Raw genomic sequence first — 18501 nt, 5'->3', positions numbered from 1 at the left:
TGTTACGATTGCAACGATACCAAATTTGTATAGTTTTTGTATGTTTTACTACTTTTACACAGTAAAAACGCTTTTTTTTCAAAATTATTTGTTTTTGTGTCTTCATATTTGAAGAGCCGTAACGTTTTCATTTTTTCTCCGATGCGGTTGTATGAGGGTTTGTTTTTTTTTTGCGGGAAGACTTGTAGTTTTTATTGGTACCATTTTTGAGTAGATGCGACTTTTTGATCACTTTTTATAAAAAAAATTTAAAGTCAGGATTCACAGAAAACAGCAATTTTTCCATAGTTTTTTATTAATTTTTTACGGCGTTCACCGTGCGGGTTAAATAATGTAATAGATTTATAGTCGGGGTCGTTACGGACACGGCGATACCAAATATGTGTAACTTTTTTTTACTTTATTTTGGTTTTTTAATAGTAAAGCATGGTGTAAGGGGAAAAGCTGGGTTTTTCATTTTTTTTCACTTTTTTTTTTTCATTAACTTTATTAAACTTTTTTTACTTTTTTACTAGTCCCATTAGGGGACTATAATATGCGATTCTCTGATCGCTATTGTAATACACTGCAATACTTTTGTATTGCAGTGTATAACTGCCTGTCCGTTTAAAACGGACAGGCATCTGCTAGGTCATGCCTCCGGCATGATCTAGCAGGCAGTCGCTCCAGGCAGACCTGGGGGCCTTTATTAGGCCCCCGGCTGCCATTAGAGACACAGACACTCGGCGATCGTATCGCCGGGTGTCGGTGGGAGAGAGAGGGAGCTCCCTCCCTCTCTCCAAAACCACTCAGATGCGGTGCACGCTATTGCGCACCGCATCTGAAGGGTTAAACGGGTGAGATCGATACTAATATCGATCTCACCCGGCAGAGCAGGGACGCTCCCAGCCCTCAGCTGCCTCTAGCAGCTGAGAACGGGGAGATTTGACACTCCCTGCTCTGTTTACTTTATCCTGATGCAGCGCCGTGAAAAGGCGTATGCATCAGAATAAATCCCATTAGTGGCCGCCGTTAAAATGCATATTTGCGGTCACTAACGGATTAAGGACAACTTCCCTGCAGTTTCTGAGGTGAGTATAGTCTAACTTTTTTTTTAACTTTGAACATGGTGGTATTTTTATTTTTTTACTTGTGGATTTTGCTGTTGATATGCAGCTAATCTGCAACAATTGCCATTTGTTGCAGATTTTGACTTCCCCATTGAACTCAACGGGGAAACATGTAACAAATCCACAGCAATTCCGCAAATTATATTAGCACACCGTGGATTTAAAATCACAGGCCAATTTACGCAGGTATTCTCAGCAGATATTTTCCACAGTGTATGAATGAGATTTTTTCAAATCTCAACAACTTTGCTGCTTTTGTAAAACCGCTTTGCTGCTACTGTAAAACTTTGTGGCTTTTCACACAGAAAATCCGCAGCATATCCGACCACGTAAACATACCCTTGTACCGGACAGCTGCTTTCTAATCTCACCCACCCTCAAGAAACTTCCACCACTAAACTAACAGACAGGCTATGGATATGATACTGTTTCTAGAGGAAAAGGAAAAACAAATTTAGTATAGAATTCTAGTGCCAGTGCTATTGCCAGTTCTGCATACCCATAATTTCTTGGCTACTACTCAAAGAGGATTGGCCATAATTCAAATATCACTTAAATCACTTTAAGGCGGGTTTCACACACAGCGTATTGACACCGTAAAATAAGCTTGAAACGCATGGCGTTTTTTTTTTACATTCGTTTTAAAATGCAGGAATGACTTCTGTGAGGTTATAGAAGAAAACATACCTGCCACAATCCCTTCTGGTGGATTCAGTGTCAGCTCTGCAATAAAAACATAAAAATTAGATCACAGAGGAAATAAAAAAACTACAAAAAATTAGAAAAGGAAAAAAAAATTAACAGTTTTCTATAATGCCTATGAAGATTCCATTAGGGCACTAAACAAATGGGATTTGCTCCTGGACTGGTTGTACCGACTCTTAGGCTTCGTTTACATACGAATATTGTATTGAAACCTATATCTTACTCCCTAACCCAGTATAAGGGTTACTATCAAAACTATATTCTGGAGATCAAACTACGCCAAACTTTGTTTTTGCCTGGGAAGATGATAGGACTTTTACTAAAGATGAAATCTAAGCAACTCTCATGGTTTCTCAAGATGTGTAATAGTGCAAGAGAAATCTTATAAGACGGTGGCCAGGTGGTATAGGACTCCTGAGTTCCTACACAAAATGTATCCGACGGTGTCTGACACATGCTGGAGATACACACACAGAGGTTCTATCTCTCATCTATGGTGGTTCTGTCCCCGTATACAACCCTTTTGGGCAGGGATCGAATCCTGCTGTAATTTGATTACCAATCACCAGATTGCACTGACACCTTCTCTGATCCTATTATGGCTGCCTTCAGGAGTTTTCACCCACCTTCTAACTGCGGCAAAAATGCTCATTCCCTCACATTGGAGATCTGAGCAGATCCTCTCCATCACTGAATGGGTTGCCAAGCTTGATATGATGTCCAGAATGGAGGAATTATACAGTTGGGAATTAGGTAGACACGAAAAATTCCTGGAGACCATGGAAAGTTACTCGCTCAGAACTAGTAAAACAAGCGCCCTGGTAGATTATAGAATGCTCTTGTTTTTCCCCCAGAGCTTAGATTTAGGCTGCTAGGATTTGGAACCCGTTTTTACTGTCATAATTTATCACTTCACATTATTTAATTGGCAATTCCTTACAAAGTAGATATATCTTATTCATCTGCACCTCTGAGGATAGGGACATTGGTATATAGTTTTTAGTTAAAGAGGCTTTGTCACCAGATTTTGCAGCCCCTATCTGCTATTGCAGCAGATAGGCGCTGCAATGTAGATTACAGTAACGTTTTTATTTTTAAAAAACGAGCATTTTTGGCCAAGTTATGACCATTTTCGTATTTATGCAAATGAGGCTTGCAAAAGTCCAACTGGGCGTGTTAAAAAGTAAAAGTACAACTGGGCGTGTATTATGTGCGTACATCGGGGCGTTTTTAATACTTTTACTAGCTGGGCGTTGTGTATAGAAGTATCATCCACTTCTCTTCAGAACGCCCAGCTTCTGGCAGTGCAGACACAGCCGTGTTCTCGAGAGATCACGCTGTGACGTCACTCACAGGTCCTGCATCGTGTCAGACGAGCGAGGACACATCGGCACCAGATGATTCTGCAGCAGCATCAGCGTTTGCAGGTAAGTCGATGTAGCTACTTACCTGCAAACGCTGATGCTGCTGCAGAATCAACTGTAGCCTCTGGTGCCGACACGATGCAGGACCTGTGAGTGACGTCACAGATCTGCACTGCCAGAAGCTGGGCGTTGTGAAGAGAAGTGGATGATACTTCTCATCAGAGCGCCCAGCTAGTAAAAGTAGTAAACACGCCCAGATGTACGCACATAATACACGCCCAGTTGTACTTTTACTTTTCAACACGCCCAGTTGTACTTTTGCAAGCCTCATTTGCATAAATACGAAAATGGTCATAACTTGGCCAAAAATGCTCGTTTTTTAAAAATAAAAACGTTACTGTAATCTACATTGCTGCTGCAATAGCAGACAGGGGCTGCAAAATCTGGTGACAGAGCCTCTTTAACTATTTCCATTTACATGCGAGGCGAGCATTTTGGAAATTTCTATACTATTTTGCATGATATAGTATTAAGCTGATGAATATTAGAATTTTCATATTGTCAAGCTATCCAGCAACGATACTGTACTGATTTTGAAATGTTCATTCTCGTTTCTTGTTTCTTAATTGTATATTACTAGAACTCTGTATTTTGTGATTTAAGCAAATAAAAAGAGATTTAACAAAAAAAAAGAAAAAGAAAATTTGTACAACTGGCAAACTTTGTGCTAAGGCTGAAATCACACAAGCAATTTCAGGGGCAGTTTTCTTAACCCCTTCCCGCTCCTGGACGTACTATTAGGTCATGGCAGCTGTATCGTTCGCGCTCCATGACTTAATAGTACGTCTCGGGAGTAACGGCCGTTTCGGCCGTCCTCCCGACACATACAGGAGCTGTGACAGTTGCTGTCTCGTACAGCAGCTGTCATAGCTCCTACAGCGGGAACCGATCTCTGTGTCCCCGCTGATTAACCCCTTAAAAGCCGCGTTCTATAGAGATCGCGGCTTTTTAGGGGTTAAGCTGCCATCGCCGGCCTGCTACGCGATAGCGGCCGGCGATGGTGACTATGGAAACCGGACACCAAACAATGGCGTCCGGCTATGCCATAGATGGAAGCCTAGTGGGTCCTGACGTCAGGACCCACTATGCTTGCTGTCAGTGAGTAGCTGACAGTTCTAATACACTGCACTACGCATGTAGTGCAGTGTATTATAATAGCGATCAGGGCCTCCTGCCCTCAAGTCCCCTAGTGGGACAAAGTAATAAAGTTAAAAAAAAGATGTGTAAAAATAAGAAAATAAAAGTTTTAAAAGTATTAAAAGTAAAAATCCCCCTTTTTACCTTATCAGTCCTTTATTATTAATAAAAATATATAAACAAACAAATAAACTATACATAATTGGTATCGCCGCGTCCGTAACGGCCTGAACTACAACATTATTTAGTTATTTATCCCGCACGGTGAACGCCGTAAAGGAAAATAATAATAAACCGTACCACAATCACAATTGTTTGGTCACTTCACCTCCCAAAAAATGGAATAAAAAGAGATCAAAAAGTCGCATGTACCTAAAAATTGTACTGATCGAAACTACAGTTCGTTATGCAAAAAATAAGTCCTCGCACGGCTTTATTGATTGAAAAATAAAACCGTTATGGCTCTTAGAATAAGGTAACACAAAAAGTAAATGATTGTTTACAAAACGTATTTTATTGTGCAAACGCCATAAGACATAAAAAAAAACGATAAACATCTGGTACCGCCGTAATCGTATCGCCCCGCAGAATAAAGTGAATATGTCATTTATAGCGCACGGTGAACGCTGTAAAAAAAAAAAAAAGGAATAAAAAAACAATAGTAGAATTGCTGTTTATTAGTCACCACGCCACCTAAAAATAGAATAAAAACTGATCAAAAAGCCGCATGCACCCCAAGAAAACTACAATGGATTCCTCAAGGGGTCTAGTTTTCAAAATGGGGTCACTTTTGTTTTGGCAGCACAAGACCTCTTCAAACCGGACATGGTGCCTAATAAAAAAGAGGCCTCAAAATCCACTAGGTGCTCCTTTGCTTCGGAGGCCGGGGCTTCAGTCCATTACCGCACTAGGGCCACATGTGGGATATTTCTCAAAACTGCAGAATCTGAGTAATACGTATTAAAGAGGCTCTGTCACCAGATTTTGCAACCCCTATCTGCTATTGCAGCAGATAGGCGCTGCAATGTAGATTACAGTAACGTTTTTATTTTTTAAAAACGAGCATTTTTGGCCAAGTTATGACCATTTTTGTAATTATGCAAATGAGGCTTGCAAAAGTCCAAGTGGGTGTGTTTAAAAGTAAAAGTCCAAGTGGGTGTGTATTATGTGCGTACATCGGGGCGTTTTTAATACTTTTACTAGCTGGGCGCTGTGAAGAGAAGTAACATCCTCTTCTCTTCAGAACGCCCAGCTTGTGACAGTGCAGATCTGTGACGTCACTCACAGGTCCTGCATCGTGACGGCCACATCGGCACCAGAGGCTACAGTTGATTCTGCAGCAGCATCAGCGTTTGCAGGTAAGATCGACTTACCTGCAAACGCTGATGCTGCTGCAGAATCAACTGTAGCCTCTGCTGCCGATGTGGCCGTCACGATGCAGGACCTGTGAGTGACGTCACAGATCTGCACTGTCACAAGCTGGGCGTTCTGAAGAGAAGAGGATGTTACTTCTCGTCAGAACGCCCAGCTAGTAAAAGTATTAAAAACGCCCCGATGTACGCACATAATACACACCCACTTGGACTTTTACTTTTAAACACACCCACTTGGACTTTTGCAAGCCTCATTTGCATAATTACAAAAATGGTCATAACTTGGCCAAAAATGCTCGTTTTTTAAAAATAAAAACGTTACTGTAATCTACATTGCAGCGCCTATCTGCTGCAATAGCAGATAGGGGTTGCAAAATCTGGTGACAGAGCCTCTTTAAGTTGCGTTTCTCGGGTAAAACCTTTTGTGTTATAAAAAACATGGTATAAAGAGGATTTCTGACCAAAAAAAAATGTACATTTCACCTCTACTTTGCTCTAAATTTCTGTGAAACACCTAAAGGGTTCATAAACTTTCTACATGCTGTTGTGAATACTTTGAGGGGTCTAGTTTCTAAAATGGGGTATTTGATAGGGGTTTCTAATATATGGGCCCCTCAAAGCAACTTAAGAACTGAACTGGAACCTAAAAAAATAAATAAATGAGGCAATACTTCGCTTCTTACATTATACTGATAATGAGTCGTGCCCACCCCGAGATGACCCCAGTTTTGACCGTTTGTATAAACGGAGACCCCTATTAGACCGTTCCAGTGCCCGGTTTTCCCAAGCATACACCCCCGAGAAGTGTATTTCTATTGATGAGTCCCTGGTACATTTTAAAGGGAGGGTTCAATTCCGCGAGTACCTGCCGGGTAAGAGGGCAAGGTATGGCGTGAAGATGTATAAGCTGCGAGAGTGCATCAGGGTATACCTACAGGTTTAGGATATATGAAGGAAAGGCCACCCCCAAACCAGACTGCATCCTGGACTACAATAGGTACATGGGAGGGATGGACTTGTAAGATCAAATCCTGAAGCCCTACAGCGCCATGCGGTGTGGTATAAGAAGCTGGCCGTGCACATCATACAGATGGCATTGCACAATGCGTACGTGCTACGTCGATGTGCAGGCCAGACGGGAACTTTCCTGGAATTTCAAGAGGTGATTATCAAGAACCTAATTTTTAGGGACCAAGAAGGGGGGGCACCCAGTACTTCTGGAAGCGGGGCCACACGCATCGTACCAGGGCGGCAACACTTTCCAGGAGAAGTTCCCCAAACTGGCAAGAAGGGAAAAAGTCAAAAGAGGTGCAAAGTCTGCTATAAGAGGGCTATAAGGGATGACACAATATATCAATGTGACACGTGTCCCGAATAACCAGAGCTCTGTATGAAAGTCAGTTTTAAAATGTATCATACATCCCTTGGTTTATAATTTACCCCAATTTTACTTACCCTGATGCACTCCGCACAGCTTATCCCCCCTCGTCTTTCCCCTCTGAGCCCTGCTGTGTGCCCAGGCAGCTGATAACAGCCACATGTAGGGTATTGCCATACCTGGGAGAACCCACATTACAGTTTATGGGGTGTAGGTCTCTGGTCAAAATGCTCACTACACCTCTAGATGAATGCCTTAAGGATGTAGTTATTAAAACGGGGTCACTTCTTGTGGGTTTCAACTGTACTGGTACCTCAGGTGCTTCTGCATACATGACTTCGCACTAGAAAATCCCCAGTAGGCCAAATGGTGGTCCTTTCCTTCTGAGCCCTCCCATGGGCCCAAACGGCAGTTTATCACAACAAAGGGGGTATTGCGGCACTCAGAACAAATTGCGCAACAGAATGGGGTATTTTGTTTCTTGTGAAAATAAGAAATTTTCAGCCAAAACTACATATTATTTGAAAAAAATAATTTTGTTTTCATTCCCAGCCCAATTCAAATAAGTTCTGTGAAGAAACTATGGGGTCTAAATGGTCAAATTACCCATAAATGAATTCCTTGAGGGGTGTAGTTTCCAAAATGGGGTCACTTCTGGTGGGTTTCCATTGCTTTGATACCTCTGGGGCTCTGCAAATGCGACATGGCACCAGAAAACCAAACCAGCAAAATCTGTACTCTAAAGAACACACAGCGCTCCTTCCCTTCTGAGGCCTCCCATGGGCCCAAACGGCAGTTTATCACCACAAATAGGGTATTGCCACACTAAGGACAAATTGGGAAACAAAATGGGGTATTTTGTTCCCTGTGAAAATAAGAAATTTTGATCACAAATGACATTTTATTGGAAAAAATGAAATTTTTTTCATTTCACAGCCCAAATCAAATACGTGCTGTGAAAAAACTGTGCGGTCAAAATGGTAACAACAACAACCATAAATGAATTCCTTGAGGGGTGTAGTTTCCAAAATGGGGTCACTATTGGGGGATTCCTACTGTTTTGATACCTCAACACCTCTTCAAACCTGGCATGCTGCCTAAAATATATTCTAATAAAAAAGAGGACTCAAAATGCACTAGGTGCTTCTTTGCTTCTGGGGCTTGTGTTTTAGTCCACGAGCGCAGTAGGGCCACATGTGGGACATTTCTAAAAACTGCAGAATCTGGACAATACATATTTAGTAGTGTTTCTCTGGTAAAACCTTCTTTGTTACAGAAAAAAATAAAAAATAAAATGTAAATTCAGCAAGAAAAATGAAATTTGCAAATTTCACCTCCACTTTGCTTTAATTCCTGTGAAATGCCTGAAGGGTTAAAAAAAACTTTCTAAATGCTGTTTTGAATACTTTGAGGGGTCTAGTTTTTAAAATGGGGTGTTTTATCAGGGTTTCTAATACATAGGCCCCACAAAGCCACTTCAGAACTCAAGAGGTACCTTAAAAAAAAGGCTTTTGAAATTTTCTTAAAAATATGAGAAATTGCTGGTTATGTTCTAAGCCTTGTAACGTCCAAGAAAAATAAAAGAATGTTCAAAAAACGATGCCAATCTAAAGTAGACATATGGGAAATGTGAACTAGTAACTATTTTGGGTGGTATAACCGTCTGTTTTACAAGCAGATGCATTTCAATTCTGAAAAATGCAATTTTTTCAAAATTTTCTCTAAATTTAGCAATTTTTCACCAATAAACACTGAATATATCGACCAAATTTTACCACGAACATGAAGCCCAATGTGTCACGAGAAAACAATCTCAGAATCGCTTGGATAGGTTTAAGCATTCCGACGTTATTACCACATAAAGTGAAATATGTCAGATTTGAAAAATGGCCTCTGAGCCTTAAGGCCAAAACTAGGCTGCGTCCTTAAGGGGTTAATCAAACACAGGAGTGGCAGCAAAAGAAGGAAAAGTATACAGCAAAGACCAATAGGTCTCCCCTCATTATTATTTACTCCTATGTTAAAAAACGGAAACAAAAGCAGCAACAAAAACTTCATGTGTGTTTCTGGCCTAAGGCTTAATGCACACATTGCATATTACATGCAGTTTTGCCGCGCGGATTTGCATGTGGCAAATCCGCAGAGTAATACAGTACCAGCGTAGTCAATGAGATTCCAGGAAATCTCATGTACACACTGATGTATTTTTCTAGACGGAAATTGACCTGCACTGCGTATTTTAATTTATCTTGCGTTTCCGCTTGCGAATTGTATCTGTCTAGTGCTGTAGAAAATCGCACCACAACCCGCTTGACCAAGCGCCGAAAAACGCATCAAAATGTAAAAACCCCACTGAAAACCGCATAGAAAAATGCGGTATTTACCTGCAAATATCCTACGTAAATGCTTCTGTTTTGGTACAGAAAATTTGCATCAATACCTAGAGGTAAAATTAGCACCTTATAGTGCGGTTTTTTGATGCTGTTATTAACTCTTGATGTGGAAATAGGCCGGTTTTATGCTGCAGATTTTGGCACGTTTTTTTAAAACTAGTCAGATAAAAATCGCAAACAGAAAACATAAGATAAATTGACACGCTGCGGGTTTTAAAATACGCACTGCAGGTCAATTTAGGTGCAGAAAAATTACTTGATATCTCATAACTTTGCTGGTACTGTATTACGCTGCAGATTTGACGCACGAAAATACATGCGGCAAATCCGAAAACAATACACATCGTGTGCATTTGGCCTAAAGGTAGCCCCATCAACGACTTGTGATACTTGGTTTAAAGGGAACCTGTCACTAGGTTTGGAGCCACTAAACCACCAGCTTGTAGTTATGCAGCTGGGGTTAAAGGCTATCAGTGTGACTGGTGCAACTTTCAAAATACTTTTTTATAAGAAAAAATATTTTTACTTTTGAGATACAGCTGCTTTGTTTCCTGTATATAGAGCAGCTGTATCTAGTGCTGAAACCTGTATCGGTCAGGTTCGCGGGACTGATGGGTTTAGTGATCAATCAAGCTGCTATTGACCACATCCAAGTTCAAAAAACTTAGATGTGATCGATGATAGGTGGATCCTGTGTGACCCGCATTCATTGAACCAGTCAGTCCCGCAGACCTGACGGATTCAGGTCTTAGCGCACGATACAGCTGCTCTGTTCCCAATGCGACAATACCTCTTACCGGACTCCTTTCGGTAAGTTGCAATTTACTTTACTAACTATTTCCGAACGAGCTGTTTTTGAGGGAGGCGTGTTTGGAACACTAAACTCCAGCTGCAGAACATGCCGGCACGCTGGCGGTTTAGTGGCTCCAAAACTATTGACAAGTTCCCTTTAGAGGCAAATGCAGAATGGGGTTTAGTGTGTCCTAAGCCAAGTCCTCAGTGGTTTTGGTGTGCGGAGGAAAACACGAAGTTGCTCGTCAGATGACAAGAAAGTCGTTTTCCAAAAATTCAGAGAATTCACTTAACAGATGCTGGAGAACTACCTTCTTGTCGTATCTTTCCAATATTCTATACCCATGTGAAATATAAAAATGTCTGAGAATATTTTATTATACATCATTATTGGGTTGGAAAAAAATTTCATACATTTCTTTCCATATTTTTCTTCATGCTGCAATTTATAAAATACAAAACTGCAGTCATACAACGTCTACAGATCATGAGCTGGTAGAGAAGAGACAGATATCAAAGACTTGCTCCTACTCTCTTTCCCACATCCCATTTATAATGACTATATTGAAGTGCCTTGTTTCCATGCATTATTAGCGGAAGGCTTTTTTGTGCGGTTTCCAGCCTTTAACTCTTTACCCTACATCTTTGAAGTTTAGAGCTTTCGTGACTTAATGGCCAGGAGATCAGCAGAGAGTGGATGAACGCGCTGGGCAAGCAGTACAGTCAGCTGTTAGTCTCTCAGCTGCAGGACATGAGTACCAGACCTGTGACTCATTGGCTACGGTATAACATGGCTGGACACTTACAAATGTGCTCAGTCCAGATGGGGACTCTTCAGATATGGAGCAGCAGTCCGTAACAGACGGCCAACGGGAAGTTAACAATCGTCTGAGTCAGCATCCTAATTATAGGGGTGTACAAAATAAATGATATCGCACCCTCTGACACTGTTAATAAACAGTCAAAAACTTAGCAATGGGGAAATCAAAGTCACTGGTGCTTTTTTTGCATAAAAATTTGCACTCATGGAAACGATTTATACCCATTGGAAATGGACCTGAAGAAAGAATAGACGGACGTATGCAAATCTATGCCTATACAGTACGCAGCTCCTATTGATCTTCCCAAAATAACTCGTTTGATCTACATCTTCACACATACAACAATAACCCCAATATGCAAAAAGAGGAGAAACAACCGTATTACAGCGCTAGAATACACGATTTTATTTTTACCACATTAAGCTAGACATGTTGAAATGGTGAACCGTACACAAGACAAATGTGGGGAACTGCAATTAAGAATTGCGCATTTCTCTGGTACTGTACGGCAGTATATTAAAAGACATATATATTATACACACTAGGCGTGTCCATAGGGTTCCATTAGCCCGACGTAGGACAGAAGTCAAAAACCATAAAGAAGTGGCGGGCTCCATTTCGACAATCAGTCCCTAGGGGTGCAACACTGGCGTCTAACAGACTATAATACTAATGTGAAGAAGTATCCGGCACACAAACAAATGTGGTTCAATTTTTCGGTTTTATTAAATTTGATGCCATGGGCAATGTGCGTGCAACGTTTCGGTTCAATGACCTTGAGCGCCAAGAACGAAGCGGCAAGCCGCCATACTGACTGCAGCGCTACATAACTGAATAAACGAACGCCAAGTGGGATCTAGTGCCTGACGAAGGTCATTGAACCGAAACGTTGCACGCACATTGCCCATGGCATCAAATTTAATAAAACCGAAAAATTGAACCACATTTGTTTGTGTGCCGGATACTTCTTCACATACGATTGGGTTGGGACCCTATTCGTGCACCTCCTTCAGTCTTGTGCGCTCTGAACCAATACAGACTATAATTCTAAGCTACAAACGACAGACCGGAACTAAAGGGTGCACACCCATAATATTCAAGAGTTTATTACGGCATCCATTTAACGTATATCTCATGAAACGGTGATGAAAGTTCATAACATATATGTTGAACGTATTTAATCCATGGGTGCCAGATGCCATCCGTTACAGCCTACATTTAACATATACGTCTGGAGCTTTTTTCGGTGTATATGTTAAAAGTAGGACAAAAACGTTACGTGAATGGGGCCTAACATATGAAGTATGTCCAGGTGCTCTACACCCCGACGCGTTTCGCCCAAGCTTCAGATATTTTATGGTCAATTGTTACATAGCTGCAAATGAGTCACATGTGTGCGAAAACCCTTTTTTGTTTTTAGGGCATGCTGTGGTTTTCTCGAACTCTAGCAAATATATGACTAACTGTATGCCACTGACTTCAATGGGAAAAAATATAAAATGGGAAGTTTTTTGGTTTTCCTCAAGCGGCACCGTTCTGATAAGAAACTATTGTAATTTAAGGTTCTCAAGGCTGACATGTTCTAAGTTCCATGGATTCAAACATCTACTTGATGTTTGATCTGTCGACAGGAAGATTCTTTGTGATCTTAAGCCCCCCTTAAAGAGGCTCTGTCACCAGATTTTGCAACCCCTATCTGCTATTGCAGCAGATAGGCGCTACAATGTAGATTACAGTAACGTTTTTATTTTTAAAAAACGAGCATTTTTGGCCAAGTTATGACCTATTTTGTAGTTATGCAAATGAGGCTTGCAAAAGTCCAAGTGGGTGTGTTTAAAAGTAAAAGTCCAAATGGGCGTGTATTATGTGCGTACATCGGGGCGTTTTTACTACTTTTACTAGCTGGGCGTTCTGACGAGAAGTATCATCCACTTCTCTTCGTTAACACCCAGCTTCTGGCAGTGCAGACGCACAGCGTGTTCTCGAGAGATCACGCTGTGACGTCACTCACTTCCTGCCCCAGGTCCTGCATCGTGTCGGACGAGCGAGGACACATCGGCACCAGAGGCTACAGTTGATTCTGCAGCAGCATCGGCGTTAGCAGGTAAGTCGATGTAGCTACTTACCTGCAAACGCCGATGCTGCTGCAGAATCAACTGAAGCCTCTGGTGCCGGTGTCCTCGCTCGTCTGACACGATGCAGGACCTGTGAGTGACGTCACATATCTGCACTGCCAGAAGCTGGGCGTTCTGAAGAGAAGTGGATGATACTTCTCGTCAGAACGCCCAGCTAGTAAAAGTATTAAAAACGCCCCGATGTACGCACATAATACACGCCCAGTTGGACTTTTACTTTTAAACACGCCCAGTTGTACTTTTGCAAGCCTCATTTGCATAACTACAAAAATGGTCATAACTTGGCCAAAAATGCTTGTTTTTTTAAAAATAAAAACGTTACTGTAATCTACATTGCAGCGCCGATCTGCTGCAATAGCAGATAGGGGCTGCAAAATCTGGTGACAGAGCCTCTTTAAGGTCCTCTTTCCACCCCACCTTCCTGCAGTCAAACTTTGACCCTAGACATAAGTAAAAGAACATGCATAATAGCAATGAAATATTTGTCTTATCAGAACTTGAGCTGCGGTTCTCTAAAAAGAAGCTTGTTTACCAATAGATGTGAACGATAGTTGGAGCTCTGGTTCTCTAGAACATATTGTGGAGGTTAATGGAAGTCGGGTGATTCACGCCATACATCATTTAGTAATAATCAATACAATGCTGCCTACTTAGCACTTGTTTTTGCTTTGAGGTCCACATTAAACTTGTGACCCAGAAGATATTAGGCTAGACACTGTGTTATATTACATTATGTATGAATAGGAATAGATTCGTCTAGGACTCAAAAACCTAGTAAACAATGCCAGAGTGAAGCATTTATATGAAGTTAGAGTAAAATAAAAAATAAAATAAAAGTTGCTTTAGAAGACTCATTAGATATATGAATGTAACTGTGTTATGGCTCCCTCTTCTGGTGATAAGTGGTGATACTATGCCGATTTGAAAAAAAATCAATTTGGTGGTTTTTTTTACACAGAATCTTAGATCTATATTAAAAATGTTAAAAAATTAAGTAAACAGGCAGCACTCGCAAAGGCTTATAGTGAAAAAAGAGGGTGCTTTATTGACCACAAAAGTGCAATGTTTCGGCTATTACAACCTGAGCCTTTCTCACACCCTGAGAAAGGCTCAGGTTGTGTGAGCCGAAACGTTGCACTTTTGGGGTCAATAAAGCACCCTCTTTTTTCACTATAAGCCTTTGCGAGTGCTGCCTGTTTAATGCTTTTTGTCTAGAGGGACAGTGGTCAGTTCCCTTAGGCTTTATTCACACGACAGTGATAAAAGGCCGAGTGACGACCGTTCTTTTAACGGCCGTTTTCATAACAATGATGTTCTATGGGTGTATTCACACTGCCATTTTTTCAACGGCCCGTGAATAATGGCCGTCAAAAAATAGGACATGTCCTATTTTTGCCCGTTTTCACGGCCTGACGACCCCCATAGAAGTCAATGGATCCGTTTTTAACAGCTGTCAATACATGTAACAACCGTTAAAAGCGGATCTGTGACATGGGGATTTACAAGGGAACTACTAGTTCCCTTGCTGGCTATCGGCGGCACGACGACACATACTTACCGATGCAGCGCCGACTTCTTCTGGTCTGGTCACTAGTCTCACGGGTTCTGCGAAGGCAAAGCGGTGATGTCATCGCGCCGCCGTCGCAGATACCGTGAGACTAGCGACCAGACGACAGCACTGCAACGGTGAGTGTCATCGCGTCGCCGCAGATCCCATGAAGACAGCGCTGCATCGGTGAGTATGTAGGGCATTCATGTCGACTTGTGTGTGGCATCACATACAGGGAGGGGTGTGTGGCATCACATACAGGGAGGGGTGTGTGGCATCACATACAGGGAGGGGTGTGTGGCATCACATACAGGGAGGGGTGTGTGGCATCACATACAGGGAGGGGTGTGTGGCATCACATACAGGGAGGGGTGTGTGGCATCACATACAGGGAGGTGTGTGGCATCACATACAGGGAGGTGTGTGGCATCACATACAGGGAGGTGTGTGGCATCACATACAGGGAGGTGTGTGGGGCATCACATACAGGGAGGTGTGTGGGGCATCACATACAGGGAGGTGTGTGGCATCACATACAGGGAGGTGTGTGGCATCACATACAGGGAGGTGTGTGGCATCACATACAGGGAGGGGTGTGTGGCATCACATACAGGGAGGGGTGTGTGGCATCACATACAGGGAGGTGTGTGTGGCATCACATACAGGGAGGTGTGTGGCATCACATACAGGGAGGTGTGTGGCATCACATACAGGGAGGTGTGTGGCATCACATACAGGGAGGTGTGTGGCATCACATACAGGGAGGTGTGTGGCATCACATACAGGGAGGTGTGTGGCATCACATACAGGGAGGTGTGTGGCATCACATACAGGGAGGTGTGTGGCATCACATACAGGGAGGTGTGTGGCATCACATACAGGGAGGTGTGTGGCATCACATACAGGGAGGTGTGTGGCATCACATACAGGGAGGTGTGTGGCATCACATACAGGGAGGTGTGTGGCATCACATGCAGGGAGGTGTGTGGCATCACATACAGGGAGGTTGTGTGGCATCACATACAGGGAGGTGTGTGGCATCACATGCAGGGAGGTGTGTGGCATCACATACAGGGAGGTGTGTGGCATCCTATACAGGGAGGTGTGTGGCATCAAATACAGGGAGGTGTGTGGCATCATATACAGGGAGGTGTGTGGCATCATATACAGGGAGGTGTGTAGCATATACAGGGAGGCGTGTGGCATCATATACAGGGAGGCTGTAAATAGTATCTAGGTGAACATGTGACCTTCCTTTGGCTGTTTTCAGGGGGTTGGGACAAAAAAAAAAGCCTGACCAATGAAATTCACCAGTTTTTTTAACGGCCATGAAAAACTGATGCAAAACGGATGTGAAACGGCCATTAAAAACGGACAGACGGACTGGAAATGGATGAAAATTTGGAGACACTGATGCAAAACGGCCATGAAATACTGACGGTTGGACATTTTTTTTCACTGTCGTGTGAATATAGCCCAAGGCGTTTTTAACAGCTGTCAATACTTGTAACAACCGTTAAAAGCGGATCTGTGACATGGGGATTTGCAAGGGAACTACTAGTTCTCTTGCTGGCTATCGGCGGCGCGACGACACATACTCACCAATGCAGCGCTGTCTTCTGGTCTGGTCGCTAGTCTCACGGGATCTGCGAAGGCGGCACGATGACGTCATCGCATCACCTTTGCAGAACCCGTGAGACTAGTGACCAGATGAAGTTGGCGCTGCATCGGTGAGTGTGTCATTGCGCCACCGATTGCCAGCAAGGGAACTAGTAGTTCCCTTGCAAATCCTCATGTCACTGATCCGTTTTTAACGGTTGTTACATGTATTGACAGCTGTTAAAAACAGATCCATTGACTTCTATGGGGGCCGTCAGGCCGTTAAAACAGCCAAAAATAGGACATGTCCTATTTTTTGATGGCCATTATTCACGGGCCATTAAAAAAACTGCCATGTGAATACACCCATAGAACATCATTGCTCTGAAAAAGGCCGTGTGACGGCCGTTAAAAGAACGGCCGTCACTCGGCCGTTTGTCACTGTCGTGTGAATAAGGCCTTAGGGCCTGTTCACATCACTGTTAATTTCCGTTCCGGGGTTCCGTCGGAGGTTTCCGTCGGGTGAACCCCGCAACGGAAAGTGAAAGCACAGCTTCCATTTCAGTCACCATTGATCTCAATGGTGATGGAAACATCGCTAATGGTTTCCGTTCGTCACCATTCCGGCAGGTTTCCGGTTTTCCGACGGAATCAATAGCGGAGTCGACAATATACTGGGAAATTTGAAAAAAAATATTTGTGGGGTGGAATAGGATTCCTCAATCTTTTGGGGGGTTTTATAGCGTTCATCGTGCGGTAAAAATGGCATGTAAACTTTATTCTGTGGGTCAATACTATTATGGTGATACCAAATTGATATAGGTTTTTTTATGTTTTACTACTTTTACAAGGAAAAAACTGATTGTTAAAAATAACGATCGAGGAAGAGGGGGGAGGAGGATCGAGGAAGAGGGGGGAGGAGGATCGAGGAAGAGGGGGGAGGAGGATCGAGGAAGAGGGGGGAGGAGGATCGAGGAAGAGGGGGGAGGAGGATCGAGGAAGAGGGGGGAGGAGGATCGAGGAAGAGGGGGGAGGAGGATCGAGGAAGAGGGGGGAGGAGGATCGAGGAAGAGGGGGGAGGAGGATCGAGGAAGAGGGGGGAGGAGGATCGAGGAAGAAGGGGGAGGAGGATCGAGGAAGAAGGGGGAGGAGGATCGAGGAAGAGGAGGATCGAGGAAGAGGAGGATCGAGGAAGAGGAGGATCGAGGAAGAGGAGGATCGAGGAAGAGGAGGATCGAGGAAGAGGAGGATCGAGGAAGAGGAGGATCGAGGAAGAGGAGGATCGAGGAAGAGGGGGAGGAGGATCGAGGAAGAAGGGGAGGAGGGAGAAAAATGCAGAGAAAAAATCCAACGCAAATCAGAATTAGGGTATGTTCACACGCTGATTTCAAGAGGAAAAAACCTCTGAATCCAGGCGTTTTTGTAGCCGATTTCCAGTGTTTTTGGTGTTTGCAAGAGTATTTTGAAGCATTTTTTTGTAGTGTCAATGGAAAATCAGCTCCAAAAACACCTCAAGAAGTGACATCTCACTTCTTTTTACAAGGCGTTTTTTTTTTAAATTCAACAGCGTAAAAATACGCTTGAACATCACAGGGTATTTTCCATTTAAATCAATAGGAAACTGTGTATTTTAAAGGGGTTTTTCAATCCCTAAAAATTGATGGCCTATCCTCAGCATAGGCCATCAATAGGTGATCGCTCAGGGTCCGACTGCCGGGCCCCCTGCCGATCAGCTATTTTGAAGGGACTGCAGTGCTCGTACAAGCGCTGCTTCCCCTTCATTCCGGTCATTGCTCATATTGTGAATCACCGACACAGCAGTAGCGGCGATTCACCCTATTACAACTTCCTCCCATTGATGTGAATACGCATGTATATACAGCAGCCTGTCGATCACTGCAGAGAGGGGCAGTGAAAGGTGGGGGGAGCAATGCCCTCATGAATATGCTGGAAACTATGGGGGCAATTTTTTAAGACTGGCGTTTCACACGCCAGCGTTGGTAGTAGGAAAAGTTAGAGTCGGGCATGGTGTCAGTATGTTGTAAATGTGCCACGCTGTAATGATAGGGAGACCTGGAGGGAAGAA

At 43.0% G+C, this 18501-nt stretch overlaps 1 protein-coding gene across 3 annotated transcripts in view; it reads right to left on the bottom strand.

Annotated features, from left to right (window-relative positions):
- The window catches only part of UBE2G2 (ubiquitin conjugating enzyme E2 G2), a 50059-nt gene that overhangs the window by 24713 nt on the left and 6845 nt on the right, over positions 1-18501 (bottom strand). For all 3 annotated transcript variants that reach the window (XM_075829707.1, XM_075829708.1, XM_075829709.1), the window contains exon 2: positions 1797-1832. In XM_075829707.1, the coding sequence (XP_075685822.1) occupies positions 1797-1832 (36 nt within the window). The remainder of the gene's footprint in view (positions 1-1796; positions 1833-18501) is intronic.

Source organism: Rhinoderma darwinii, chromosome 6 (genome assembly GCF_050947455.1).
Source record: "Rhinoderma darwinii isolate aRhiDar2 chromosome 6, aRhiDar2.hap1, whole genome shotgun sequence".
Taxonomy (NCBI): domain Eukaryota; kingdom Metazoa; phylum Chordata; class Amphibia; order Anura; family Rhinodermatidae; genus Rhinoderma; species Rhinoderma darwinii.
This window is presented reverse-complemented; position numbering and strand designations above follow the sequence as displayed.